Source organism: Diplotaxodon limnothrissa, linkage group LG7 (genome assembly GCF_057381915.1).
Source record: "Diplotaxodon limnothrissa isolate DT_005_m linkage group LG7, D_limnothrissa_male_GT1.1, whole genome shotgun sequence".
Lineage (NCBI taxonomy): Eukaryota > Metazoa > Chordata > Actinopteri > Cichliformes > Cichlidae > Diplotaxodon > Diplotaxodon limnothrissa.
Window position 1 is genome coordinate 46,036,453 of NC_140602.1, and position 27,258 is coordinate 46,063,710.

At 41.0% G+C, this 27,258-nt stretch overlaps 5 protein-coding genes across 5 annotated transcripts; 4 read left to right on the forward strand and 1 right to left on the reverse strand.

Moving 5' to 3' along the window:
- The first annotated feature begins 1,169 nt into the window (after nucleotides 1-1,169).
- On the forward strand, nucleotides 1,170-3,169 carry LOC146628972 (heat shock protein beta-1-like). The gene is made up of 3 exons (XM_085358249.1): nucleotides 1,170-1,583; nucleotides 1,680-1,743; nucleotides 2,989-3,169. Exons 1-3 carry the CDS (start codon nucleotides 1,199-1,201, stop codon nucleotides 3,167-3,169), a joined length of 630 nt encoding a protein of 209 aa, XP_085214375.1. The 5' UTR covers nucleotides 1,170-1,198.
- Nucleotides 3,170-7,867: 4,698 nt separating this feature from the next.
- taok3b (TAO kinase 3b) lies at nucleotides 7,868-13,394 on the forward strand. Its single transcript, XM_085358250.1, has 7 exons — nucleotides 7,868-8,053; nucleotides 8,198-8,326; nucleotides 8,437-8,640; nucleotides 9,837-10,076; nucleotides 10,582-10,794; nucleotides 10,915-11,097; nucleotides 13,233-13,394. The coding sequence occupies exons 1-7, from the start codon at nucleotides 7,868-7,870 to the stop codon at nucleotides 13,392-13,394; spliced, it is 1,317 nt and encodes a 438-aa protein (XP_085214376.1).
- A 4,377-nt stretch (nucleotides 13,395-17,771) lies between these two features.
- Nucleotides 17,772-18,935, forward strand: m17 (IL-6 subfamily cytokine M17). Its single transcript, XM_085358251.1, has 3 exons — nucleotides 17,772-17,855; nucleotides 18,212-18,360; nucleotides 18,474-18,935. The coding sequence occupies exons 1-3, from the start codon at nucleotides 17,801-17,803 to the stop codon at nucleotides 18,933-18,935; spliced, it is 666 nt and encodes a 221-aa protein (XP_085214377.1). The 5' UTR covers nucleotides 17,772-17,800.
- A 2,826-nt stretch (nucleotides 18,936-21,761) lies between these two features.
- On the reverse strand, nucleotides 21,762-24,412 carry tescb (tescalcin b). The gene is made up of 8 exons (XM_085358253.1): nucleotides 24,349-24,412; nucleotides 23,644-23,713; nucleotides 23,438-23,518; nucleotides 23,138-23,277; nucleotides 22,983-23,044; nucleotides 22,620-22,727; nucleotides 22,496-22,543; nucleotides 21,762-21,839 (listed from the first exon to the last, which is right to left on the reverse strand). The coding sequence occupies exons 1-8, from the start codon at nucleotides 24,410-24,412 to the stop codon at nucleotides 21,762-21,764; spliced, it is 651 nt and encodes a 216-aa protein (XP_085214379.1).
- Nucleotides 24,413-25,464: 1,052 nt separating this feature from the next.
- Nucleotides 25,465-26,982, forward strand: LOC146628976 (uncharacterized). Its single transcript, XM_085358254.1, has one exon. It carries the CDS (start codon nucleotides 25,777-25,779, stop codon nucleotides 26,980-26,982), a length of 1,206 nt encoding a protein of 401 aa, XP_085214380.1. The 5' UTR covers nucleotides 25,465-25,776.
- The last annotated feature ends 276 nt before the right edge of the window (nucleotides 26,983-27,258 follow it).

The following is a 27,258-nucleotide window of genomic DNA, read 5'->3' on the forward strand; positions in this document are numbered from 1 at the left end:
TAATATGAGAAGGTGAATCTTATTCTTGAATCAAACTAACCACAGTTTTTTGGCACACACATATGACTCAGACCCAACATCACATTGTTACTGTGAGTTTCTGAGCCTTTTGCAGTGCTGTACATTTACACTGGTATGGTGAAAACAATATTATAACATGTTAAGAGCAACTAAATCCAAGACGTGGCATCTTACAGCTCAGGTGTATGCCTAAGAATGATTATATTTAGTCCTGATTGTTTTAGTCATACCTATATATGAGTACTAATAATAACTTTCTGTATTTATTCTCAGATGATCCATAAATGTAATGTCAACTTTCCAGTCCTTAAAATACACTTTAACTGCCCTTTGGGGATAATTTGACTTCTTGCTCTTAAAAGATTTCAGATATTTCCTCATTAATAAATTCATTAGTAAAGTTCCACCTCAGATGCCTGGTTGATTTATGAATCTCAAGCTCGGTTCATTATTTGTTCAGCATATCACCCTTGTTGCCCAGATTCATCTGTGCATGTGAAATTCCTCACAACCACTCCACTGCGTCAGTCTCTCAGTCTGTCGCTTTGTCCTGGCTGTAAACACGTCTTTAGTTTGTGGTAAACAACAGTTTGTCTCACACGTTTATCGCGTTATTGTTCTCGATTTGATCTCATCTTTTCAAGTCAATCTTGGGTTCAGAAAGTGAACGTAACACTGTTGTTTACTGTGTTACTCTGAATGTACGTGCTGTTCCCTCACGCAACCCAAGGCTGTAGTTTCTTTGGACAAAGAGCACCAGTATGTGACAAGACTGCAGAGGCCTCTGCTGAATAACCTTGCTTCCAGAGTCATTCACCAACAACTTGCCACAGACACTCCAGAGATATAAATACAAATGATTAGCATTATCCCCTCCATGTCCCGGGCAACCGAGGAGTAACTCCCAGCTCATCTCATAAATCATTCTCATCCTTTGGATCACTCTTACTGCCACGCAAGTGTTAAAATGACCCACCCGGGTATTTAAAGTGTGAGACTGGACCATGCAGATGCCAAAGAACGCCTTTCCTTGGACCTCCTGCGCACTTTCTGTTAGGCAATAAAAATACAGCTGCTCTGTTGTTTGGATCTTGGTGATCAGACGAGACTTGTTTGTCACAGTGGAGTGAAACTCTTTGCAGACCGGTTCCTTCATATTGATCTGATTTTCTAGGATATGGGTGAAGAAAATAAAATATTATCCCGTCCAATTTTCCGCCGAGATGTGGAATGGGATCCTTTTCCAAACTGGACACAGCCGAGCCGTATCTTTGCTCAGGATTTTGGTCTTCCACCCTTCCTGGAGCCCGGTGATCTGGACTGGCTAGACTGGGCGAAGAAGAGACTGGCATCTTTCTCATGGCCAGGGTACACACAAAGTCCCCTTCTCCCCCCATTTATTGGTATGCGACCCACAGACCAGAAGGGATTGAGACAACTGACAAGTGGAGTATCAGAGATCCAAACAGGGCCAAACAGCTGGAAGATTAATCTGGATGTTAATCACTTCTCACCTGAAGAGATCACAATCACAACCAAAGAGGGCTATTTACAAATATCAGGTAGTGTCAGTTTTTTTGATCATAAGATAGATTTATGATGAAATACGTGATGAAAAGTGTAAAAAACACTTTTGTTTGCTTCTTTTTCATTTCAAGGAACCCACGAAGAAAGACAGGATGAGCATGGACTGGTTTCAAGGTGCTTCACTCGTAAATACAAGTAGGTTGTCAGAGAACACTGTGAGTCATTTCTATTTATCTTTTCTTGGAAATTGGGAAATAGCTATAGTGATTTACTAATCAATCAATCAAGCCTTTATTTTTCACATGCAATGTTACACATACATGTTACCTGCAGTGAAAATTTGACCCCTTCCGACCATAAATGCATTACATCACATTGGGAAGACAGATCGGAAACAGGTAGGATGGTAAGAAAAACAATGAAATACAATACATGAGGGGAGACAAGGAGAAAAAGAACTCCTCTCAGACTGAGCTCCTACAGGAGAGCAGTTTGAGAACAGAAAAAAAACCCACACCTCAGCACAGAGAAGCACATGAAACTTCATATCTTCACACCATAAAAACACGTGCGTATCGGGTATGGAGTTTGCCGATGTGGACAACAGCCCCATTAAAACATACATGCAAACATTAAGTATATAAGAGTTTTCCGTTCAGAGTTTTTATCATTCGAATGAGCTTGAAAGTCAATATTTAGTATGACTACCTTTATCTGTCTACACAGTTTGAAGCTTTCTGAGAATTTCTATAAGCAGTTTTAAGGAACAGTTCTCCAGGCTTCTTGAAGGACATTCAAAGCTCTTCTTTGGATGTTGGCTGCCTTTTGTTCTCTTCTCTGTTAACATGAGTCCACACTGCTTCAATAACATTTAGGTCCGGGCTCTGGTGAACACGCAAATCAACAGAAGGATCAGTTGCACCCGTTAGGTCCTACGTTTCGTCTCTGCTGGATTTTCCCCCTGTTTCTTAAGGACATCATTTTCAGATACCGGTCTTCTGCTTTAGACGGTGTTTTATGCTTGCCACTTCTTCTTTTGTCCTCCAGTTTTTCAATTTCCTCAACTTTTTTAAGGACACACTGCACACTAGGCTGAGATGTACCAGCTTAACAAAGGAAAAACTTTGAAAGACCTTCAGAAACTATTGGATGGCTATTGCTCAAGATCACTTTCAGAAATTATAAGAAAATCTGATTCCTTGGAAGGAAACTATAAAGAAATGAGGGGTGGCACAATACTTTTAAACAGTATGTATAGCTTACAGAAGGTGAGGATATCAACACATACACAGATGATTCTGCAGCAATAATAGAGTTTGTATATATATATATATAGGTTGTAATCTATTTAATTAGTCTCTCAAAATGTGTTAAACATATATATGTTACAAATACACTGTTCTGTTAGTTGCTTACCAACTTTCTTTTCATTTCATTAAGGTTGCCACAGGGGGTTGACTTGCAGCAGATCAGTTCATCCCTGTCTGCAGATGGAGTCCTGTCTGTAGAGGCCCCTGTGCCAGGGACCTCAAGCAGCATCCCAGGCAATGAGATTGTCATACCAGTTCAGATCAGACAGAAGCAGGATGAACAAAAGGATGAACCAATGAGCAGAGCTTGATGTAGCTCAGGTTATGTGTAGCAACCTTTGCAGCACTGACCTAAAGAGAAAATGTAATTGTTTTAGCATTGCAAATTTACTAACCAGGCTGGTTTATTTCCACTAGAGAACATTTCATACTGTTCAACATAATAATGTGACACTTCATATGTTTTCAGATCAAGATTAGATTTATGAGTTTGACCTGAAACTTGATATGATGGTTTCTTGACGAAGCAGCATTATAAAGCTGTCCTGATATCACATAATCCCTAACAAATGAAAATAACAAACAAACATCATCCTCTGTTCATAAATGCATTCTTACTTTGGCAGATTGCAGGATTAAGAGAATTCAGTTTAATCTGTAGTAGCTGTGCTTCTTAAGGTATGCAGAAAATTCTTGTCAAACAGTCCACAAGAGGGCATTGAAGTTCTACTTAGAGTCACATTAGGGAATTTATTTCCTCCTCATGAGACTTCTTTCATCATGTAGAGATTTATAAACAGCTCTTCTCTAAGACCACCTATTCAGGGTACGCCTTCCAGGTTAGAAGCTTGTTGCACAGTATTCGTTTTTAAAAAGATTTATAATACATACATAAAACAACGAGCAAAAGCTACAAATAAAAAAATAAAATAAAGCTATTCATCAACACTAAATGGAAAAAGTGATGTGTAATGTTGCTTTTCTTCTCCAGTCCATTTAAGATAGGGCCATGCCAACTTAGGGTGAGTCAGGCTCTTCCCAAACGTAGCCAAGATTTGTCTGCTATGGGACTCTTACGGCAATGTGATGGCTCGCTGTGTGCAATTTGTGAGGCAATCTGTAGGGACATCCCCTAGCTCATACTGTGGGAGGACAGACTTACTTCTCTTTAATGGTCTACAGACCAAAAGGTTCATAGGAGACGAGCAGTGTTGCTCATAGACTCCATTTAAAATTCTCCATCAGTTCACAGCCTTCAGAGCTCGGCAATAATAGATCCCGACAACACGTGTGGTCATTGTCATGTTCTTGGTGATGTTGAGCTTGCTACAATAAATATTTCTGCACACATTTGGGTGTGACTTTTTTTTCCTGAGTAAGAGTTGCACAACACAGTGGCAGTTTCATCTTGACTTGAAAGTGTCTAAAAAAGTCTGTCCCCATGCTGAAGTCAAGGGTGACATCTACTGTTGAAACAGAATACTACATGACAAATGTTTGGGGTGAAAAAACAGAAGGCACAGTGAAAGTACGAGATTTTGACATTTTTGTGAGCGTCATTTGATCAGTAGAAAGCGGCAAATCAAGTGTCACAAAGAAACAGATGAATGGCAGTCAGCATGCTTTTTCTGAAATAGAAAATACTGTTAATTATATGTACTTAAGATACAAATTGTGAAAAGAACTGTACATTTGCAAAGTCCTTTACTAGCATTTACTACCAATGTGTAAAGCCAGTTCAAAACTAGAGAAAGTCAACATTTAAAAAATAAAATTGAAATCGGCTGCCACTCATATTTGTTTTTACCATTTTTTTAAATACTTGAGTTTGGTTTCTGGCATGATTGTCTGTTAACTCCATCATGAGCATTATTGGAGGGAAGGGTAGATCCTGGGATTTACCCAGTGTTAATGCTAACATGTAGCTAATTTGGTAACAAAGTGCATGCGTAATTCAAATATTAAATATGATGCTAACTTTAGAAAAAACAAGCTAAAAACAAAATGTACTAACAGTTGAAACAAATCAGCCAAATCTTTGGGGTCTTTTACCAATAAACTCTAAAAGTTGTTTCAGCTGCTCCCTTGTCATAGGCATGCTTGATTTGGCAGTTTTACACCAGATGTCCTTCCTGACGCAACCCGTTTGGAGTTTCCAAAGTGGAAGTAAACTATTGACCTTTTGCTTTCTAAGCAAATTTATCAACCACTAAACCACTGGAAGCATCTGCAAATGAACAGGAAAAAATGTCTCATCTTTCACTTCTTTCACACATGGCAGCCACACCCCTAACAGTGCATAATGCTAGCTAGCTTGATTAGCAAAGTGCATTCATAAACTGTATGGTTACAATGCACAGACACATTAGTGTTTAACAGGCTTATAAAAAGTAAAAACTTCCTGGATGGTCTGTAGCATGTATCAAGCCCTAGTATTAGTATAAAGGTCATAACACCTGCCAGTGTTAGGGCACGTGTCAGTCATTTGTTTTAACCATTTCTTTATTGTTTTTTCAGACCTAGAAGATAAAGGTACGCAAAACCAACTGAACAATGGTCAGAGGCTCACATATAAACTAGGATACATTATTACTTGAATTAAAAGTGTTCATAGTACAACTGTTATTGTTAATATGCAGGACCAAAAAGGATTCAATATAACTTTGCGATTAGACTGATAATTGGTAAGCAAATTTTCTGAAAGACACCTGCTCTATCTACATCTGCTGTATTTCTAAGTGTATCCCTTTAGCCACCTATTGAATATTGGAGGTGTCTCAGACTTCCAGGATTGTATCAGAATTTTGTTGGTGGCTGACAGCATGATAAGAAAATTACTTCAAAAAGTCTGTCCGTTAGGCTGAACAAACGGCTGAGACAAGGTTCCTAGATTGGTTGAAGATTTCAGACACATAGTTAAAGTGATCATCTCCACACTCTCTATCACCAGCCTTAGAGTTGTTATGAGGGGAAAACTACTCACAGAGGCCAAAACTGATTTCTTTACCAGGTGGTAATCATGCCTTTAAATGCTCTAAAGTTGAATATTTTAACACGGGAGCCCATGGGGATCGACTCACTTCTGGAGCCAGCCTCCAGTGGCCACTAGCGGAACTGCAGTTTCTGGCGCCTCTTCTCTGGAAGGTTGCCCCTTCAGCACCACGGAGAGGGACCCCCACCCACCCCCAAATCTATGCCCTCTGTCTCCCTCCAGCATCCACATGGAGTACTGGCAGGAATAATAGCACCCATCAGTGTTTTTCGTTACTCTACCTATACTGCAAATTACAGACAGCTACAGAATTGTTGCAATAATTAACATAATTAATCATTTACTTCCGATGAAATAAAATCAGACAGTTTTATTCAAAAGGCGTAAAAGTCATTATAGAATTTTAATGCTGTCTAATGCCCCACTGTCTCTTCATTATGATTTCAAGAAGATGCTCTGATGATAATAACTGATGCGAGTACCTTTACGAACACCTGCATATGCATGTTTGAACATCTCTTCTTGTGTGAAATGACTTCACCAGTGTTGAGATGTGCCAGTAGTATTGTGGTGTCTCTTTAAAGGAAGGGGGAGTGTAGAAGAGGGACAGAGCAAAGAGATGAATAGAAGGCACCAGAACCACCTACCATGACCAAGTGCGCTGTAAATGTAGGACAGAAATTCGAGTGGAATACAAACGGATCGTCGGGCGACATATTCGAGGGAAAACCATGTTTGGATGTGCCTTATCTGATTCAAAGCATTTCAAATATGGCACTACATGCGACCACAGGAACGCAGGGAAACTATATTTCCTCCCAAACATCTCTGGCATTGTGAAACGGAAAAGAAGAGTGGCTGTAAAAGACATCTCTGTGCCGTCTTTCTCCGATTATCATCAATGGTAGGCATTGCATAATTCACCCGTATCCACCGGAGCCATTCGGTTCCTCCTCTTTGGAAAGAGGGGGACGCCAGAAAAAAAAAGAAAAAAAAAGAGCGACTTCATCTAGTGGCTGCCTTCTCGGTGCTGCCTGCAATTGTTTGGCAATGCCCTTTTCTCTCTTAGCAAGGACTTGCAGCCAGTAGCGGGGGAACAAGCAGGGGAAGGATGCATTTAAGGCTGGATTTGTGCTGCATTCAGGGCGATTCGGCAGTAATAGCGGCTCTAGCAGAAACAGCGAGTGCGGAGGGCCTGGGAAGTACCCAGCCCCACTATCTCCCCCTTTTCCTCCCTCCCTGCAGGACCATGCTTGCGTGAGGGATGAGGCTGTGCACAGGGACACCAGGCCAGAGCTGCGGCCTACTTCTCGCAAGAGCCGGTCTCTCGACTGCAAGATCTGTGAACACATTGCCACCATCAAATCAGCATCTTTGGTACGCAACTCCCTCTCACCGCCGTTTGCGTAGAGCAAATAATACTGACAATAATAACAATAAAAATACGAGTGTGTTTGCGCGTGCGTGTGTGCGCTAGCTTGTGTGTGCGTGCTTGGCGGCGCGAGGATGAGGAGGGAGGGAAGGGATGTCTGTGTTCTCAGCTGTACATCTGTAGTCATGGCAACCAGATCCTGTTAATGGATGTCATTTTTTCCATCCTCAGCTTCCCTCTCTGCCCCTGCTTTGAAGTGTGTGTATTGCGTTTATGTGTAATCCATGTAAATGACCGTTTGATGTCTTTTACCAGTGAGATTTAGTTTATTTGCTTTTTTTTTTTCTCGCTGATTGTAAAAGGTTGAATTTTCTCTCAGTCATCTTAGATTGTTGTGCTGATTCCTGAATAGTGGCATCTTACAAATTTCGGATGATTAAACAAACAAACAAAAAGATGTTGTTATGGATTTTTGCTGATCTGGCTTCTGATTGCTTTTTAGTTTGCAGTTTGTATTTTCTGTACGATGTGTGGCTTCATGTTTCTGGCTGCTCGATTTCTTTCACTTCCTGCTTCCCATATTCTTCCATGTAGGGCATCAGGTAGATCGAGGAGCATGAGCAGGACTTTGAGCTGCGGGTGCAGATGTCTGGGTATAAGCGCATGCGGCGACAGCACCAGAAGCAGCTGATCGCCCTGGAGAACAGGCTAAAGGCCGAGATGGATGAGCATAGGCTCCGGCTGCAGAAGGAATTGGAGACACATGCGAACAACACTTACATTGAGCTGGAAAGACTGGCCAAACGCCATGTTGCTCAAACAGACAAAGAGGTACAGCCTCAGCAGCAGGTGTTATTTGTGAATGAGATGAAAACTAAAGAGTGATGTAACTCACTCTGAGCTGCACTTGTGTCTACGTAAGGAAGGGATTCTATAAAAAGGTGATAATCTGATTATTTGAATGTGTCTTCACAGATGAAGTCAGTTGCAGCAGAAGAGAGGAGGATCCAGCAGCAGATTGTTGCTCAGCAAAAGAAAGAGCTGACTTCTTTCTTAGAAAACCAGAAAAAGGAATACAGGCTTTGCAAAGACAAGATCAAGGAAGTAAATATCATCAACAAATAAGTTTATGAAGTTGCACGCGAAGCATGTGTTCTTTGAGAAAATCTTCGCTTTGTCCAAAGTCCATTCACACGGTTTGTGCTGCGTTGCAGGAGATGGACAATGACCCTTGTATACCCAAGGAGGAAAAGCAGGAGCGTCTGTCGAGGCACAAAGAAACAATGCAGCGCTCTCAGGCTGAGGAGGAAGCTCACCTGCTGGCCCAGCAGAGGCTGGTGTACGATCGCAGCTGCAGGGCTCTGAAACGCCGGAGTCTGCTCAGGAAACATGAGTTTGAACAAGAGCAACTGAGAGAGGTACAGTAATACAATATCCTGATGTTACGTAACATTGTGTGCCACCAAGACTGTGAATGAGAGGGAGGATGGTGTAACAGTGAAGCTGCAGAGAGAAGAGCAGAGGGTAGATGAGTGTAAATGCCTGGGGTCAACCATCCAAAGCAACGGACAGAGAGGTGAAGAAGAGAGTGCAAGCAGGGTGGAGTGGGTGGAGATGAGTGTGAGAGGTGATTTGTGACAGAAGGATAGCAGCGAGAAAGAAAAGGAAGGTTTACAAGATGAAAGCACGACTTGCTGTGATGTATGGTTTGGAAACATTGGAGCTGAAGACGTTAAGATTTTCACTGGGAATGACCAAGATGCACAGGATTAGCAATGAGTACATCAGTGGGAACGCTCAGGTTGAGCAGTTTGGAGACAAAGTTAGAGAGGCAGTCAAGCTTGAGAGGGTTTGGACATCTCAATCTTGCAATGCAGGAAGTGAGGTCTTCCTCTCTTCTTGCAATGCAGGAAGAGAGGAAGACCTCAGAGAAGGTCCACAGAGGAAGTGAAAGAGGACACGCAAAGGGGTGGTGTGACAGAGGAGGATACCAGGGATCGGGTAGGAAGGAAGACAATCCACTCTGACGACCCTTAAAGGGAGCAGCCGAAAGAAGAAGACTATACCACCATGAAACAGCGTTCACAGTCACCCGCTTTTGGGATGATTGTTTCTGTTTTCAGAAGCTTTGTGGACACAACAACTTTTTGTAGCTTGAAGGACGCAACTAAGAGTTATTTTTACTGTTAGTAATTTCTTGGATAATGTATACTTATTTACATTAATGACAATTATAGATCATAGGATATCATTCATAAAGGGATATCTGCTGGTGCACTCACCAACGGTATAAAAACTCTGAGGCATTAATTTAACAATTAATGATAACAACCAAGAAAAGGTTAAAAAACTCAAAACTCCAGGTGTTGTACAGAGTGCAAGGGTTTTTCTTCCACAGTGGAAAAGGGTTTCCCAGGGAAGTACTGGCATTGTAACTGCATGTCACTTACATAGTTTTCATGTATTTCAGCAAAGAGAAACACATGGAGATAAATAGAAGTTTTAACATTAAATCAAAAATAATAAAAATTTAAAAAGAAAAAGAAGAAAACCTGTATTAAGAAATATGACAAATTAATACTGTCTTTCAAAATGGTCCATTTTCGTGTCCCAGGAGCTGAACAAGAAGAGGACCCAGAAAGAGATGGAACATGCCCTGATGATCCGGCAGGATGAGTCCACCCAGGACCTGGAGCGCAGGCAGCTGCAGATGCTCCAGAAGCTGCGCATCGAACTCATGCGGCTGCAGCACCAGACAGAGCTTGAAAACCAGGAGGAGTACAATAACCGTCGGCAAAGGGAACTGCACAGAAAACACACTCTGGAGCAACGACAGCAGCCCAGAAACCTCAAGGTGCCCGAGATTTACTCTTTGCTGCTATTCTGTGTGGTGGAGAGTTTACATCCCATGAACATCTACATAATAACCTGATGAAGTCATGCGTTTACGCTGAAGCTCTGCAAGTGCTGTGCAATGCATTCATAGCATTCAACTTGACTGAAATATTTAGCCTGGTAGTCACCTGTAGAAAACCATTAAACACGTTGCCATGAGAACTGCTTCCTCCAAAACATGCGTGTTCACAAGTTTAAATCTCGTCTCTCTTTATCTAATAGCACAGTGGTCAGAAGCCCACTTATGACAATAAATGTTCAAGGGCGCTGCAAACAAATTATTTATTTATTCATACAACTTTATTTTGTATACTTTGAAAGGGTAGACTGAGCAGTCTTCAGGCTTTGAATCCACAAGCCTAATCATTCAGTTGAGTTATGAACAACCAACTGAACCAGCTTTAAATTTAAATATACCAAGAAAAGAGCACGAGACTAACATTCAATCATTATCTCTGTTGCAGACACTGGAGATGCAGATCAAAAAACAGTTTCAGGACACATGTAAGGTGCAGAATAAGCAGTACAAGGCTCTTAGGAACCATCAGCTAGAGGTGTCTCCCAAAGGTGACCATAAAACCATCCTGAAGGCCCTGAAAGAGGAGCAGACACGCAAGTTGGCCATACTGGCTGAGCAGTACGAGAAGAGCATCAACGAGATGATGGCTTCACAAGCGGTACGCAGCAGTTTGTTATAAACAGTTGAAACGGGGCTCGTTCGTCAACACAAGAGCCTGGAATTTCAACAGCCACACTCGCTGATGTTTGTCGCTAACTCTGTCTCGCCGTGTTTCTAGATGCGATTAGAAGCGGAGCAGGAAACGGAGTGCCAAGCTCTGAAGCAGCAGCTGAAGCAAGAGATGGAACTCCTGGACGCTTACCAGAAAAAAACCAAGTCACAGATGGAGACCCAACATGAGCGCGAGCAGCAGAAACTTGAGCAGAAGGTCTCCATACGGAGAGCGCACCTTGAACAGAAGGTACATTTAGCATCAAAGCTATTCTAAAATAAATCCAGCATGATACCATATTCTATGAAAATGATGCCAGATAGGTAGGTAGATAGATCTGCGTCCAGAGAGACGATTTATCAGCTGACAACAGCATAACAGTGGCGCTCTAGTTTGTAGTCAAGTGCACCGTGGACATGGTAAATATGCTTATTGTTTTATTCATAATATAGGAAAGCCATGACATGGCAGGGCTCTAATGATGACAGCGTTGTTCTGTTCACCACTTTTGGTTCAAACTGAAAGATCATAAAAAGTAATTTCATAACATCTTGTGGAGATAATTTGGTGGTTGTTTTGAGTCTTCTTCTAATGACACTGTGAAACTGCCTTTATAGTTTTGAATGAAGTACTGTTTTAGATAGTTAAACCTGGGTCACACATTCCTGCCTCCTCAGGCCAAGGAGGAAATTCTCTGGTTTTTATTTGTCTGATACTTGAAATGACAAAATGCCACACACTGTACATAAATGACGGCATCTGGATTCTCTTTTTTGCTAACTGAAGTTTCTCATTTTGTCTGTTGGTGTTTTACTTTTTTGAAAACAGACAACACAAGTGAGCAGTGAAAAGATAAGAAGACACTACACAGACACATGTATCCCCTCCATTATCATCTATTTTACAATAACTTGGACCATAATTTGTAAAATAAACATCATGCTGAGGTGCAGTCCAGGGTTAGGCTGATAAAACAAAATAAATCCATCAAGTGGGCAGTGATAGAATTATTTTCATGTTTAAGAAAAGAAGTCTTCAGATTACACTTTGCTAAAAAACATCACAAAGAACCTGCACAGTGCTGAAAATCATATAAAACGGATGAAACCAAGATTAACCTTTACCAGAATGATGGGAAGAGAAAAGTGTGGGTGAGTGAGAGAAACAGCTCATGATTCAAAGCAGTCCACATCTTCTGTCACTCATGGTGAAGCCAGTGTTATAATACGTGCATGTAAGGCTGCGTAGCACTGGGTCACTAATGTTTATTGATGATGTGACTGCTGATAGAAGTAGCAGAAGGAATTCTGAAATGTCCAGATCTATACCCAGCATGGGACCCAGAGTTTCCAGTTTTTGGACCTTTAAGGACCTTCTTTCGTTTTTCTGTTTGCTTCTTAGATTGCTTAATATCTACATTTTGATTTACAAATACTTCCTTACTTTTATGAATCTTCAATTCTGGGTTCCAATATGTTTTTTGTTCCCCCATTATGCCCTATCTCCTCCTATGCCTTCTTCCCATGTCTAGTTTAATCTAGTTTCGTTTACTTTTTCATTTCCTATGTGTTTTTTTTGTGTGATTTGTTTTGTTTTTCTTTCCTCCTTTGGTCGTGTTGTCTTGATTGTCTACACTGCCTTCAATGGGCAAGTGTTTCACTACCCAACAGTTTTCTGATATTAAATATGAACCTGAAGCCAAAAAGACCCATAAAGACCCAGTTTTTCATCAAAGGAACAAAAATATGAATTTTAATGGAAATGTAGTAATAGGTTTCTGCAACATCTTTATATACAGTAAACATGTTGAAATTACTGACAACAATTATGATGCAACAGCTGAATTTTTTTGCGGTTGATTCTGATTTCCAGTTTTCCTCCTACTCCTACTTTTTTTCCAATTCAATTTCTTACTAAGAACTATGATTGACGGCATATATGAGGAAAAATAAAATTTTCTTCAGTACAGGATATTGTAATTATAATAAAAGAAATGATTCAATTTTCAATTTTGAGGCGAATTCAATTCCCCTCAAAGTGCAGTAAGTTACGGGATCTTCACCTTTACATATTTGACCTTACCAAAAAAAAAAAAAGCAGATACAGTGGATTTATGTAACAAAACTTACATTATTTTTCACTATGTTTATAACTTAACCATTTACGAGGACGTCAACGTTTTTCTTTTTTTCACTCATGGCAGCTTTGATCCTTTGCTCATACCGAGGCAGCTGGATTCCAAGTTTTGGATAGCTTTAGCTCCTTTGCATATAGGCAACATTTAACCAGTGCTTGTTGCATCTCCAACCATAATGCCATTACAGATTAAAAAAAATAGGTAAAATGAATCTAATTCCATTTACCATGCTGTGTTTTCATTGCAGATTGAGGAGGAACTGGCTGCACTTCAGAAGGAACGTACCGAACGGATTAAGCACTTGTTGGAACGTCAGGACAGAGAAATTAATGCTTTTGACACAGAAAGTAGAAGCCTCGGCTTTGGAAGCCTGGGATCTATAGACTTCCCCAAAGAAGACAACAGATGAAAGTGGATTTATCTCTAAAGGACAACATATCCGTGCCCTTTTCACGTCCACTTGACCGTTTGTCCCACCCAGGGTGACAAAACTGGATTACTTTTCATTGCTCTTAGATATTGCATCTTTGAATTGGGGTGTTGCGTGCAATGAGAGCCTCTTTTGTGAAACTTTAAAGGGGGGTGGGGGGGGTAAAACAAAAGAATCTACACAACAACGTGTCAATAAAAGTCAAACCTAGTCAGTGTAACTCAAAAGCCTATGTGTCTGAAATAAAAGACTCTTTCCTCCATGCCATTTTCTCCTTTTGGTATGAATTGAATAAATCAGGAAATTTTAGTAAAATGGGCACTTTGGTATGTTTAAGTAGAAACCCATCTTGTTCATATGAGGCTTAATGTGTGTTACATGGAGGGACATTGTGGAATGTGAGCTACGGATTCCCCCGTGGTGTTAAGCTGCTTTGTTTCGGTTTTGTTTTGTTTTTTACTAGTTTCATTTTGTTCTCTTTATTTTATTCTCTGAATGTGAATATTACTGTATGGGGTCACTGGATAGTCAGAGTTTTTTTTTATTTTTATTTTCCCGTCATACTTCCATTTTGTGCTTATGCATACAGTATACTGTGGACCCTCACTTTTCTAGGCAGTTCTGATCTTTTCTTTCATTTGATATGTAGACTCGATTGGCATAAGCTTGATCAGCCCATTTATCTTATCACAACTCAAGATCCCACTTGGTAAAACTGCTTATTATTGCATGCACTTTAAGGACAAATTCAGGTTGTGAAGTGAAGCATGAATCTGTCAGAGATTTTAGCTGTTTGTAAATAAAAGTGGTCATAGCATTTTTTTAGGCCTATGGATACTGGACATAAGCGCCATATTTGATATGATAATTTTCACAAATGCCTTTATTTAAGTTGTGCCTGAAGCAGATTTTAGTTACGTGTTTGTTATATCTATATTTTACCTACTGAGGCCGGCACCATTTTTGTTTTTGAGTTCATCTAAACTTGTGAATCATTTAATGTTCACTAATCAAAGTTCTTGTAAAGGAAAATGGTGAGAATTGTGCTGTATAATTTTTGATATCAATATTTGTACATGAGAACATAGCTAGAATATACAGAGACACTCGTCTGTTACTGATACCAGAGTCTAATGATAAAGATTTTGCTTCGTTTTCTTTCGTTTTATAATATAGAGAAATGGTCATACAATAGCTCAATATATTGCTAAGTCAAATCACTAGACTTTGAGATTGTAAAGATGGAGGTGAATGGAACCACAGACTTTATATATCAGTATCAGCGACGCCACAACAGCAGACAACAGCATGTGGGTCTGGATTGCATTCTCCTTATTACTGTCTAATGATAAGATTTACATCTTTTTTTGCCATCTTTGTTATGGTCATTGAACAGGTTGCACAATTATTCCATTTCTACTGAATGGAAGGGTAATTGTTTGGTGCTTAATTTCTAATGCCACTTTTAGCCTTGTGGGTTTTGTCTTGGAGAGACGATTGATTTTTACAAAATGTAAAGCATTTTGAACCCCACCCCCGCCCCCACTCTGAGTCAAAACACTACTATGTTTTTCAAACACTCATGACATATTTAGAGTACCCCATGCAGTGAAACCCTCTTAAAAGAAAATTAAGTATATGTATGGAAAAATAAATGCTATTTTATCATGGGACAGTTTTTGGAACATTGTTTAATGTGGTGGTCTTGAATGCAACCCTGTTACATTTTTTCTTTTCTTTTCACGTCAGAGCCACAACTTGTATTAATGTTTGGTTATGTTCCTCACAGGGCTGAACGCTAGAAGACGCGCCCCGGGGTACAGCAGACGAACGCGATGGCATTCAGCGTCGGAACGCAATAGCACTTAAATGCTCTTGTTTTACACCTAAAATTCTGAATTTGTTTTCTAAGGTCGAACGGCTCCACTAAGATTTACAGTCTTTGACGTTTTCATGAACTTTCTGAAATTTGATGACAGCATTTCTCATATGCAGTAAGGCCTTTTGTCTTGGTCATGTGTAACTGAAAGCTTTGTGGACACAATTTTTTTAAAAAGTGCTGTTGGGGTGCTTGAATAAGTTTGTTTGTGAGCTGCAAAACAATTACAATTTGTGTGACTTTTATGTTACTAGAAAGATGTATTTAGTTAGAATAAAGGGGACTTTCCTAAAGAACTTTATTCACCATTTCCTGTGCAGTTCAAAGACAAAAATAAAAGAGATTCTGTTGAAAACAAGGACTCTCAATTATCATCCTGCATCTCATGTCAGAGTGCATTTCTTATCATTTGTGGTTAAATTTTCTTGTAAAGCTTTGTCATGTGGTGCAAATCGTCTCACTTTTGCTTTTCTTAGTGCATTATAACCACAGTGACCTACATCAAATCAAATAAAACGCTGTTTATCATAATTTACTGTAGGTTGCAAGCATGCAAACACACATTTGTTAACTTGTGAAAACAGAAACCTGAAGTTGGAGCAAGAAGTGAGAGAGAAGTTGCACTGCAGAGCGTCCAGGTTCCTCACGTTTCAGGGAAAGCCTGCTTGATTTAGGTAGTGAGTGTGGTTTATTTTTTAGCATGCCTCTACTTTATATGTGAGCAGGAATCTCACTGTAGTTTCCTTGAACTGCCGACATCTGTTGCAGCAGTTGCCAGTCTCGCCGCAACCCCTCTTTAATCCCCTGGGGTAACTGGAAACCCCCTGAAGGTGGCAAAAGAGTGGTTAGATTTTACCTGAAGTAGTGCTGACAGGGATGTGGCGCATTGAGTTCCCCCTCATTTTTCTCAAGTAGTCAGTAGTTCAGCAATAATACATCTAGGGTATTGAAACCAAAATGTGATAATCAACAGAAAACAAAGGGATGGTGCCAGCTCATAATGAGGTTTTTTCACTTTCAGTGAAAAGTTTACCTGTTGCTTTTACCTCAGAGGAGATTGCCACTTTTCTGTCCTGCAGACCTGCAGTCTGACCTGCAGTCTGACCTGCAGTCTGACCTCTGACCTGCAGTCTGACCTGCAGTCTGACCTGCAGTCTGACCTAAAATGAAACCTAGTGATGCAGATAGTGAGCCAAAAAGACGTCATTGGGTGTCTCCAAGCAGAAGTGTTGGGGGATGACTGTACGATTAGCAACAACAACAAAAACAAAAAAAGCCCAGTTTATGTTATTTTCATATTTTCCCATCCTGCGAGATGTCTAATGTTTACTCATAAATCTCTGGAAGACACGCCACACTAGCATGTCACAGTGAGATCATCCAGTGTTAAAGTCAGCCCATGCAACAGATCGCATGCTTTACCTAAGCAGGCCCAGTCCTTTTACGCACTCAGAAAATTTGTGATTGAGAAATGTGACCTGTTTCCTGTGACCCTGCCGGCTTCCTGTGCAAACACCCGCTTGAAAACATTGTTGCAAAAAGACACGTGGTCTTAGGAGGGGATTTAGGAGTAAGAGATGAAATTCAGGAGAACTATTTACCAAATTTAACAGAAGGTAGAAAAAAACCCACAATATGAAACAGCTTTCAAAATCCCCCCTCACATTTGTGGTCCAAACAAAAATAACATTTCCTCAGCACTTACCTTAGAATTTGTTGGTTATGTCAGGGTGAACTTTGCCAGGTAGCAGCAGGACACTTTAGTCATGTGGTTTTGTTTTTGAATCATTGGGGTCATGCCTGCGCCAGCGAAGCCACTGAAAGCTAAACACAAACTGAAAGATCCTGAGTAATATCAGACTCCTCCTGCGTGAATGCCTATACATAGAAAATAAGAAACGTTAAGTTTCTTTTCAGATCTATAAAACAAACAAACAAACAAAAAAATTATCAACACCCAGCTTTGCACAGACAGTGATGAGCTCACTTTTACCTCCACACACCGACAAGTTTCTCACCCTTGCCATTTAAAGAGTGGTAGGAAGCAATTTGGTGAGCATGTGTGAAAAGTGTAGGTTGACCTCAGTCCTGATATGATTTTCATTCATGTATGACACTGTTTTCTAAATTCTGCAGGTTACTCTTTCAGTTTTCTTGAAATGTATAAATATAAGTGTTTATTTTCCATGCACAAAAAAGGAAGTCCTATTTTAAATGCCACAACCCTATGTCCATACATGTCCTAACGAGCAGACAATGCCCCAACATGCCTATTAAGGGAGCAGGCATTTAGATACATTGCCCACTTTGCTTGTTATAGGCGTAAAAAAAAAAAAAAAAAAAAATGCACATGTGAACGAAAGGAGGAAATTCTGGGAAATTTGGTTGCCTCACAAGTGCACGTCATTTCCTCCTCTGACAAATGTGCGGTTTCTGTCTTTAAAAAGTTTTAAAGCAGTGTGATTATGACAAGTCCGCACAATTTGCTTGTGATACCGAGAGGAGAATGAATGGTCATGTAAAGAATATGCATTTTCAGCAGTTCATGGAAACAGCAGCAAGTAAGTTTTATAGTTTTTTGTCTCCTTTTTGTGCTTTAAATATAAAGCACTGAACACTTTTGCATCTTTTTTTGCCAATAGGGATGTGGTTATTTTTAGCGATTTACAGCTGTTGTGAAACTAAGAGCAGTTTGCCGTTTTCTGCGTCAGTAAAGGAAATTACAATGCTTATTAGTTTCTTAACATAATGCTACATAAAGTATTGGAAATGGCACCGTAAGCTTTTACTTGCCACATATTTGGTGTACAAAAAAAATAAAAAAATAAATCTCTTTTTTGGTTTTTATGCAAAGATCCCCTTAAACCCACCAATGTGATGAAGGATAACCATAACTGACTAGCTCATTTCTCCTCAGCATTACTGTCTCTCTTGCTGCTTGTGACTGTTGATTCAACAAAAACTGTGGCATTAAGCACGAATCAGCAGTGTGGGAATCTCCTGCAGCGGACTTTGAAGATCACCAGAATTGTACACAAGGAATCTGGTGACCTAATCAAGACATATGTGAGTAGACTACAGGCACAAAACTGCTCTACTTTACCAGTATACTGGCAGATATGCTTGTGCACTTATAAGCTATGTAGGCTGATTCCTTTCCTTTTTCCCCTTGTTTGCAGAAAGCCGCTCAAGGGGAAATGTCAGAGCTCTTCTGCAAGGTGTCGGTGAACGACATCCCTGATCCCAACATCTCTGGGCTGGATCCCCCAGCAAGGATAGCAAGCATCTACACGCATCTCCAAGCTTTCCTCCCACATTTTAAACGTGTATACAAGCAGCAGACAGACTTACAATCGCCTGGCAGCCCTCTCCTGAAAGAGCTCACCAGAGTCTGGGGTCGCACTGAGAGTCTGGCCAGTTTCATGAACACATTTTATCAGAGCCTCTTCCCAAACCTGCCCATACCTGAGCCGGCAGGGGGGCCGACAACACTACCACCAGCTCAGAACGTCTTCCAGCAGAAGGTGTACGGCTGCGTGGTCCTGAAGACCTACAAGGATTTCATGTCAAACGTTTCCAAAGAACTGAGGAATCTAAAAAGCAAAGTGTGCACGAAGAGGACACCAATCAATGCATTCTGAAGATGACCAGAAGGTGGCCTTACACAGTCAGTTTCCTGAGAAAAACAAATGTAAGTGTAAAAGTGGCTGGAGTGTCAATGCAAGCTTATTTATGGTATTTAATATTTATTTTCTTTTGTGTTAATTGTCATGCTGTTAAGGAAATGTTATGTCCATGCAATATGTATTTAATTTGCAAAATGCCATTGGGAAAATCCTGTGTTGATGATGTAAACTTATTTGCGCTACACACAACAATTAAAAGAATACTTTGCATCTGTACTATGTGGTCAGCATCCATTTAATCATTTTTGTCAGAGACCATCTGAAAAAAAAAAAGCATGGAGTTTAATACAATACTGGTGCCTACTTCATGGCAACAATCTAAGATAAAGTGATGTTTCTACAATAATAATTCTTCTTCCTTTGCTTCTGACAAGTTAAGATGGAAACAAAAAACATTGCAGCTTGTGATCTGCACAGAATCAGTCCATCCAGAGGGGTTAAAAGAAAATCAGGAAGCTGCTGAGACGCTGACTGCGTGATATCAACTCTGAATGACGCATGTGTTCAAAAGAAGGCTGCATCAGATAGGAAAGATTTCATGAAACTGGCGGGCTGTCTGGCTAGTCACAAGGTGTGGGTGTGTGTGGTTCAGATAATAGTTGTGCACTACATTAATAGTGTGTGCTGTGTATCCTTGTGTGCCTTAAAAAGAAGAAACTGCAGCTACAAAAAGGAAATGTGTAAGTATACACCCTTTGTAAACCCCCCCCCAAAAAAAAACCAAAAAAAAAAAAAACCCACCACACAGATAATGAACAGGTTCTCCAGAGATGTCACCTCTGTACACAGTGACAATAAGGATATATGCTGGAGTGAAGTAATTCTTAGCTAAACTTTCCTCAGGTCACAAGCTGTCGGGAAACTGGAAGTAGAAGGGGGATTCACTCTGGGTCATGAATCAAGTTCCCTCTTATAACTCTGGCTTATTTAAGGCACAAACACAGAGGGTACCTCAGGGCAACAGTCATTCTCCAGTCTACATTGTAGTCAAGTTGTTCCGAAAATATCTCTTGAATCCCCCGATTAACCCACGACTACTGCCTACTGGGTGGAAATCAGTAGTGTCTGTTATTTCACTGACACACAGGTCATGCTCAGCAGACATGGTGACGACAATGTGGGACCACTAAAACACTGAAGCCTTCTTAAATTAGACGTCACCAAACAGAAGCGACAAGTATCATCACAAGTGCAGCTTTGTGAAGTTAAAGGCCAAAGTTGCACAGTGACATATGCTTCTGTGGCAGATCGGTGAATCTACACGAGTAATGATAAAGTTTTATTATCTGAAGCATCTTCTATAGATGAAGACACAAGTTACCACAAGAGAAGCAGGTGCACGGCCATGATCATTTTATATGCTTTGACATGGTTTGACCTGTGGGGGGCAGTATGGACCAGGGGTTCAAGTCATTTAAAGTCATGATGCACCACTGCAAAAAACATTTCTAAGACTAACATCCATTCATGTTAACAAACTAGGGTTGTTTTTTTTTAAAGGTATTTCAGTTATTTTTCATATTTTAAGCCCTTTTGGTGTTGTGACAGTAGAGCTACAGACACATGGGGAGAAAACAGGATGAGAAAAATCAAAAGAGGTCATTTTTCAGCCACACTTAAAATAGGGATACCTTGGTTATTGTATGTGGTTTATACTGTAAACACTCAGCCACCAGGAAAAATCTGACTTCCTATTTTATGCGTTCCACTTTCCTAAGTTGCCAGCTATTTTTTTTAAAGTCTTGCTTTCTAGGATTGCAAACGTAAGATTTTATTCCCCGATTTTAAGTTCCTCGTTAATGAGTAAAGCTGTAAAATGATGCTTTTGTACATCAGAACGTCACAGTCTCACACGAAGCCCGTTAGCTTACAGACACCAAACAAGGTTTCTCTTTGATCTCTGACTAACCTTGTGTTGTGACGTCTTTTCATCATTAAAGAGAAGTTGCCAAGTATAAGTATCGGAAGGAAATTCTATACCACAGACAAAGCAATTAATGAAAACCATTTCTATGAGTCATCCATTCTCAGGGTACGTTGACTTTTCTGAGAAATCCTGTGATCACGTTAGTTCCAACATTTAATGTAAACAGACTGTTTCCCTCTACAGCCAGTTACCATAAAAGGGAGTAATGACCTCTGCATGACGAAGCAGAATTGACATGAAAAGGGGTTTGACTTAAATGAAATTCACATCATGAATTTCTTCTTAAATGTTAAACCGATTCTGCCGTGAAGTATTTATTCATGCAGAACAGCACTCCCATTTCCTGTTATCAAGTATCCACATCATGAACTGAAGTCAGGACAGTTTCATCGGGTCATTTATTGTGCAAGTACAACATGAAGAGCATGCACCAAGAAGGTTCATGTTTGTGACATTAATAAAAGGCTGTTGTCTTAATAGAGACATATCCAGATACATTTAAAGACAGATCTTTATATCCCTGACTACTGAGACTTATTGATTTATGGCAATAACATTTTTAGATGTTTATCAAGCATCCATACTTGCATGCATAGAGTCATATTGTTGGTTAGCTAGCACTGGATATTTGATTAATATTGCTTTGTCCAACTGCTAGAAGTGCGTAGTAATTATCTCAAGTATTGCTAACAGTCAGATTACTTCAAATACATCCAGCGTGTGTATATATATAGTCTTAGGATTTGCATAGTTATTCAAACATGAATAAGGCTTATATTCAGTGCGAGCAATAAACTTAAACAGACAATACAGTGAAAACGTCATTTTGCACCTCATGGTTCAGCATACCGACCTCACTTACACAAAGTTGTCGTGTCCATATTCAAAAAGCGAATGATCATTCTCGATTCAATTTCAAATCTTTCCAGCAACTGCAAAACACAGATTTACATTCAAACCTCAGTTATTTAGTACCAGTTTCCAATTTAAATGCAAACTGATCAGTTAAAAGAAAGTTAAAGCGTACACATATACTCATCAGCAACTTTTTTAAGGCACACCTGATCAAATGCTCGTAATAACTATGGCAGCACCTCGGTGCTTTTAGGCATGTAGATATGGTCTACAGATTGCATGGGTTCACCAAAAACCAGACAAAGGACTGGAAAAGCGTCGCCCGGTCTGATAAGCCTAGATTTTGTCCATGACATTTAGATGGTGAGGTCAAAATTTGGTATCAATAACATGAAGTGCCTCGTACTGACAGCTCAAGCCTCTGATGGTGGAATAATGTTGTTGTGGGTATTTTCTTGGCACATTTTGGTTCCCTTCATCGCAGCTGAGTAACATTTAAGCACCACAGAGCCCCTGAGTATTGTTGCTGACCATATCTACCACGGTGTACCCATCTTTCAGTTCTTTTCAGACTGGTTTCCTGAACGTGACAATAAGTTCACTGTACTCAGATGGCCTGTACAAAGAGTTAAGGCCATCCTTAAGGCAAACCAAACAGAAAACTAGCAAAGTGTACCTAACAAAGTGACCAACGAGTGCATATTGTTTAATAATGTGCATTATGTGTACAAACCTTGAGGAAGTGCTCAAATGTGATGCCCTCATAGAATTCATCAGGCTCCTGTGTGCCAGAAAGTGAAGTTGTTGACTTTATCCAGACACCTTAATGTTATCTTGAGATGCTTTAGCTTACATACCATGTGACCCACTGAAATACTGGCCACCTCCAACATGGCTGCATCAGCAATGGATTTGGCTGTTTCCTTCTCCAGTGTCCCACTCCGAGATAACAGCTCCTCCACCACCTGAACAGACGTGAACAACAGCTGAAGTAAGATATCACTTCTGTAATGCTGTAATCGCATCATCCTGTCTGTTACTGGCAGCCAATCAGTTGCGTTGGAGGAAATTGAGCTAATAACCCCAGCACTAGAGTTACATGTAAAACACAAAGATAATTTACTTTTACAGTCAGTATTTTTAAACAGCTTAAAAACTCAGTTGAGAATGATCATAAACTTAAGGTGACTGTGCACGATCATTTCTTCCCCCGAGCTTACATGTCTGTATTCCTCTAGAGTTATTATCCCATCGTTGTCTGTATCGTGCATGTTGAATAAAACTGCAGAAAAACAAACAAACGCAGGTTTGACTTTGTGTCATCTTCAGGTAAAAGTCAAGCAGTCGAGTTCATGCGATCTATACTGAGACGTACATCTCAGTTTCTCTCTCCTGGTCTTTCCACGCTGCTCTTCTGTCATGTGCGCCGATGGCGGCCTAAAATGGGACATGACCACCACGAACTCTTCAAAGCCAATCTCCTGAACTTTTCCCTCGCCATTCTGATGGAAGTTTCTGAAGAAAACAGCAAATCAGATGCTCTCAAATGCACTGACAACAACTGATACATTAAATCTACAATTTCTTCCATCATTTTTCATCCTAAATGTAAGAATTGTTTATGATTTTGAAAAATACAAGTAAAATGATTAAAGGCAATGGTTAATTACTGTACCTTCTGTCAAAAAACGCCTCTATGATCTGTGCGCGGATGGGATTGAACGCTAGGTCGTCGATTTCATTGAAATGATCTCTCCTGAGGGTTTAAAATAGACTTTCAGGAGTAGCTCATTCATAAGAGACACAACCGTAGAATCCTGTAGAGCAGGTTTCCCGCTCCAAAGAATATTTGTTTCAAGAACAAATGAAATATCAGCTTACCGTAGAGTCTCTTCATTGTGACTCAGCTGCTTAAATCTTTTATGCAGAACTCCAATCTGTTCAAATGAAACTGAGAAATAAGACGGAAACTTTAGGACAAACTACCTGTAAAGATTGCACACCAAGATTAAGTTCCACTAAAATGCCAGTTCAGCTGTCCACTTTCAGCTTTCAAAGCAGCTAATTTGGATATTCACGTTTCATGTAAAACAGTTTGGTTTGCCTCTCATCTCTCACACTCACCTGTTTAGAACATACAGGTGAAACCATAAGGTCATTTAGGAAAGTAGAAAACTGGAGTTTCAGCTTTTGGGTGTTTACTGTAAATGGCTGCTGTCAAAGCTTTCAATAGAGTCCGATCTATTATTAACAACACCTCTCTTTGCAAACCGGGTAAAGTTCCACTTCCATTCACTTGCACTTTAAATTATTCATCTGTAATGCACCACAACTACTGGTTTATCTTATACACAGTGATGACTAACAGGTAACTGAATGGAAACACCAAATGTTGAGCATTACGTTGACATGGACGTATTTCCCCTTTAAGACTGCCTTAAAGTAAGAATTAATTAAAATGTTATTTCCGCCGCAGTGAGTTCCTGTTTTTGTTTTGCATTTTTTACGCAGGCTGATTCTACACGTCTGATTGAAAATGAAGCATTTTCAAGTAATGCAAACAACAGCCCGGTGATGACTACTCACAGCCCGTCTTTTCCGCCAGATCACTATATTCTGGCCGTCCAGGTGAGGACTGTAGTGCACCCATTGCTCCAAAAAAGATCTTCCCTGGTCAGCCCGCTTTTAAAGGGAGTCTCACATGAACTCAGAGTGATTCAAAGCGGATTTCGTGCTTCCAGATGATCCATATCCACCTGTGTGTTTCTGTGACAGAGCCTGCTCATCTGACGGCTCTTTTCCCCCTGCGTGCTCGCCAAGCAGGTTTCATCCTCTGCAAACAGCGCATGCCACTTCCGCAACGATCGTCTCGATGACGACACACTCTTAGGAACAACAGGGTGCACTTTAAATGACCAGTTTTACATATTCAGAGGCCGCGTGTGAGGGTTTGCCATGAAGTGCAGAGTAAGAAAAAATAGACAAGTAGCCTTCACATACTGTAGCGATTTTTTAAATATATTTCCAGACAGGCTTTCTTTACTTTTGAATACTACTGTACATCTGCCCTTTGCACAGGTGGATGGATCCACATGTATAAACCCACCTGTTGCAACCAGAGCAGCCCTCAGAACATAGTTGCACACCCAGCCTAATTTTAAATATTTCCATAATCATGATGTAACAGTTGCTATCGTAATGCAGTGTATCACCACATGGCGGCGCCTCCTGTCTCACGACTGGTGTCACCCCCTTTTTTGTTCTTCTTCGCACTCCTCCTGTAATGGATGCTCCCGTGTGTACGCGGACTAGTGTGCTCTTCAGTAATGTGTGGTAGAGGTAGCACTTATTTTTGATATTGTAAATAAATGAGTACTTTTTGGAAAGTCAGAAGCTGTTGCTCATTCGCTATCCACCTGCACACCTCCGCGGCTGGCTTCATCTCCACCGCACGTTACAACTGGCGCCCGAACTTTTTCCCCTTGGACTTCAGACGATTTTTGCATCCCGCCGAGGATTCTTCTCTTCTAGCACGTGAACTGTCTCGGAAATCCCCCAAGTTTTGCGGACGCTCGGACGTTTTCTCCAGCCATGGCCGCAGCCTCAGCTCAGGTGGGACCCGACTAATTTCTGGATACCGCGGTGTGCCGCTGCTCTGCTTGGGAGAAAGAAAAAGAGAGAAGCTGACTCCGCGACGCGAATGGACTCCGTGGATTTGTTATTTGGACGTGCTGTTGGTTTCGTCTTCTAAGGATTAATTCTTCTGTGGAGAGCCTGGACATGAACATTTCTGCTGGCTTTCCATTCCCCTTTCCCTCTGCTGAGACTGACTGTAGCACATGTAAGTGAGAACTTGGCCGACTACAACCGTTGGTGCTGGTCTTCGGCTCAGTATAACGAAACGATTTAAAATTAATCTTTGCATTTTTGTCTTTCTAGTCTGATCTGACTCTTTTACTACTATATCAATAACTACACTGTGCCCTGGAGCGGCTTAATTTTTTTGAAATCACAATGGCACACTGCCCAGACGACTCTGACTCAGACATGGAACTTACCTCGTTACCTATGTGCCAGATAGTTGAAAATGTGACTCCTAGCCTTAGCCAACAAGTGGTGGAGTTAAGAACTGAGGTGAATAAGCTTAGTGATTGTTTACGTGACTCACTGAACATACAGCAGAGTTTACTAAGGCAGTGGGACCAACTCACAATGGGGAGCTCTCCCCCTCCTGCAGTCCCACAGTCTCCTGTTTTCCCAATGGCCACATCGACACCTCATGTTCCTGCGAGAGACAAAACTGAACCCACCAACAGTACCAATCCGTTCCTGCCCAGCAACCCATTTCAACCTACAAATCCTTTTCTCCCATCTCACTCACTTGAGCTCAGCAGCACTTCCAGAGTGATTGCGGCAGCTTTACATCACGCAAAACTGGAGCCTCCTGTGTATGCTGGGGACGGCAAAGTGCAACCTGAGGACTGGTTAAATGCAGTTGGCACATACAAAGCCTCATTGAACCTAACCGATGGGCAATTGCTAAACGAACTGCCACACTTTCTTGCAAAAGAGCCCGGAAAATGGTTCAAGGCATTGAGCTCCCACATCACATCATGGGCTCAATTCTGTCAACTGTTTAAGACAGTTTTTCTGTCCTCCGACAACCAAGAACGCATCCTGAGAGGAATTTTGGATCGTGTTCAGGCTCAGGACGAACCACTCCCAACCTTTGTTGCCCACATGTTGAGTGAGTTTGACAAACTGAAGAGTCCTCCACCTGAAAAAGACAGAATCGACCTAATTAGTAAACATGCTCTTGAAAAATACAGAGTTGCCCTGTATGGCGCTAATGTCACTTCTGTAATGGACCTGCTGCTACGTGCTCATGAGCTTCACTCAGTGCTTGGACCACAAAGACCACAGCCTGCTTTATGTAGCAAAGACAACTATAAGCCTGAACCTTACTGCTTCAAATGCTCTCAGCCAGGGTTCACCACACGCACCTGCCCAAACTGTAACACCCAACCTCATTTGCCACAACGAGCCTCGAACACCGCTAGGCATGGCCCAGTCCAGCCATTGCCGGCACCTGGCCCCTCTGACCCTGGCCATGAAAAGGTGGAATTAAGCAGCACCACATCCCAGCCACAATACAGGCAGTCGGGAAACTACAGGGGGGGGAGGACATTTCACAGAGGCCAACCTTCCCCCAGTTACTAACGGAGCCTCACACGCCCGATTCACTATAGGGTGGACACAGTCTTGGACACTTGGAAGACAATTTTTCACAAGTCCACTGGAATACCCCACTAAGAACGAAAGTGAACTTCAATGCTTCATCTGTGGATGCTACCCTCGACACGGGTGCTTCCCTCTCGGCTGTACGAACAGATCTCATTCAAGTAAATGACTCTCACCCTAGAAACACAAGTGAGTGGAATGGTCCTGCAGTTAACCTTGCCAATAATGCTCCCTGTATCCCTGACGGTGTTATTT

What these genes read in the sequence shown, in the direction of transcription:
- taok3b (XM_085358250.1), top strand. Translation starts at nt 7,868, where the DNA reads ATGTCTGGGTATAAGCGCATGCGGCGACAGCACCAGAAGCAGCTGATC. An exon ending in TTGCTCAAACAGACAAAGAG is followed by an intron (nt 8,054 to 8,197) that starts GTACAGCCTCAG and finishes GTGTCTTCACAG; the next exon opens with ATGAAGTCAGTTGCAGCAGA. An exon ending in AGATGATGGCTTCACAAGCG is followed by an intron (nt 10,795 to 10,914) that starts GTACGCAGCAGT and finishes CCGTGTTTCTAG; the next exon opens with ATGCGATTAGAAGCGGAGCA.
- LOC146628972 (XM_085358249.1), top strand. Translation starts at nt 1,199, where the DNA reads ATGGGTGAAGAAAATAAAATATTATCCCGTCCAATTTTCCGCCGAGAT. An exon ending in GGGCTATTTACAAATATCAG is followed by an intron (nt 1,584 to 1,679) that starts GTAGTGTCAGTT and finishes TTTCATTTCAAG; the next exon opens with GAACCCACGAAGAAAGACAG. An exon ending in TGCTTCACTCGTAAATACAA is followed by an intron (nt 1,744 to 2,988) that starts GTAGGTTGTCAG and finishes CATTTCATTAAG; the next exon opens with GTTGCCACAGGGGGTTGACT.
- tescb (XM_085358253.1), bottom strand. Translation starts at nt 24,412, where the DNA reads ATGGGTGCACTACAGTCCTCACCTGGACGGCCAGAATATAGTGATCTG. An exon ending in CACAATGAAGAGACTCTACG is followed by an intron (nt 23,519 to 23,643) that starts GTAAGCTGATAT and finishes TTAAACCCTCAG; the next exon opens with GAGAGATCATTTCAATGAAA. An exon ending in CAGGAGAGAGAAACTGAGAT is followed by an intron (nt 23,045 to 23,137) that starts GTACGTCTCAGT and finishes GTTTTTCTGCAG; the next exon opens with TTTTATTCAACATGCACGAT.
- LOC146628976 (XM_085358254.1), top strand. Translation starts at nt 25,777, where the DNA reads ATGGCACACTGCCCAGACGACTCTGACTCAGACATGGAACTTACCTCG.
- m17 (XM_085358251.1), top strand. Translation starts at nt 17,801, where the DNA reads ATGAATGGTCATGTAAAGAATATGCATTTTCAGCAGTTCATGGAAACA. An exon ending in GTTCATGGAAACAGCAGCAA is followed by an intron (nt 17,856 to 18,211) that starts GTAAGTTTTATA and finishes ATTTCTCCTCAG; the next exon opens with CATTACTGTCTCTCTTGCTG. An exon ending in GTGACCTAATCAAGACATAT is followed by an intron (nt 18,361 to 18,473) that starts GTGAGTAGACTA and finishes CCTTGTTTGCAG; the next exon opens with AAAGCCGCTCAAGGGGAAAT.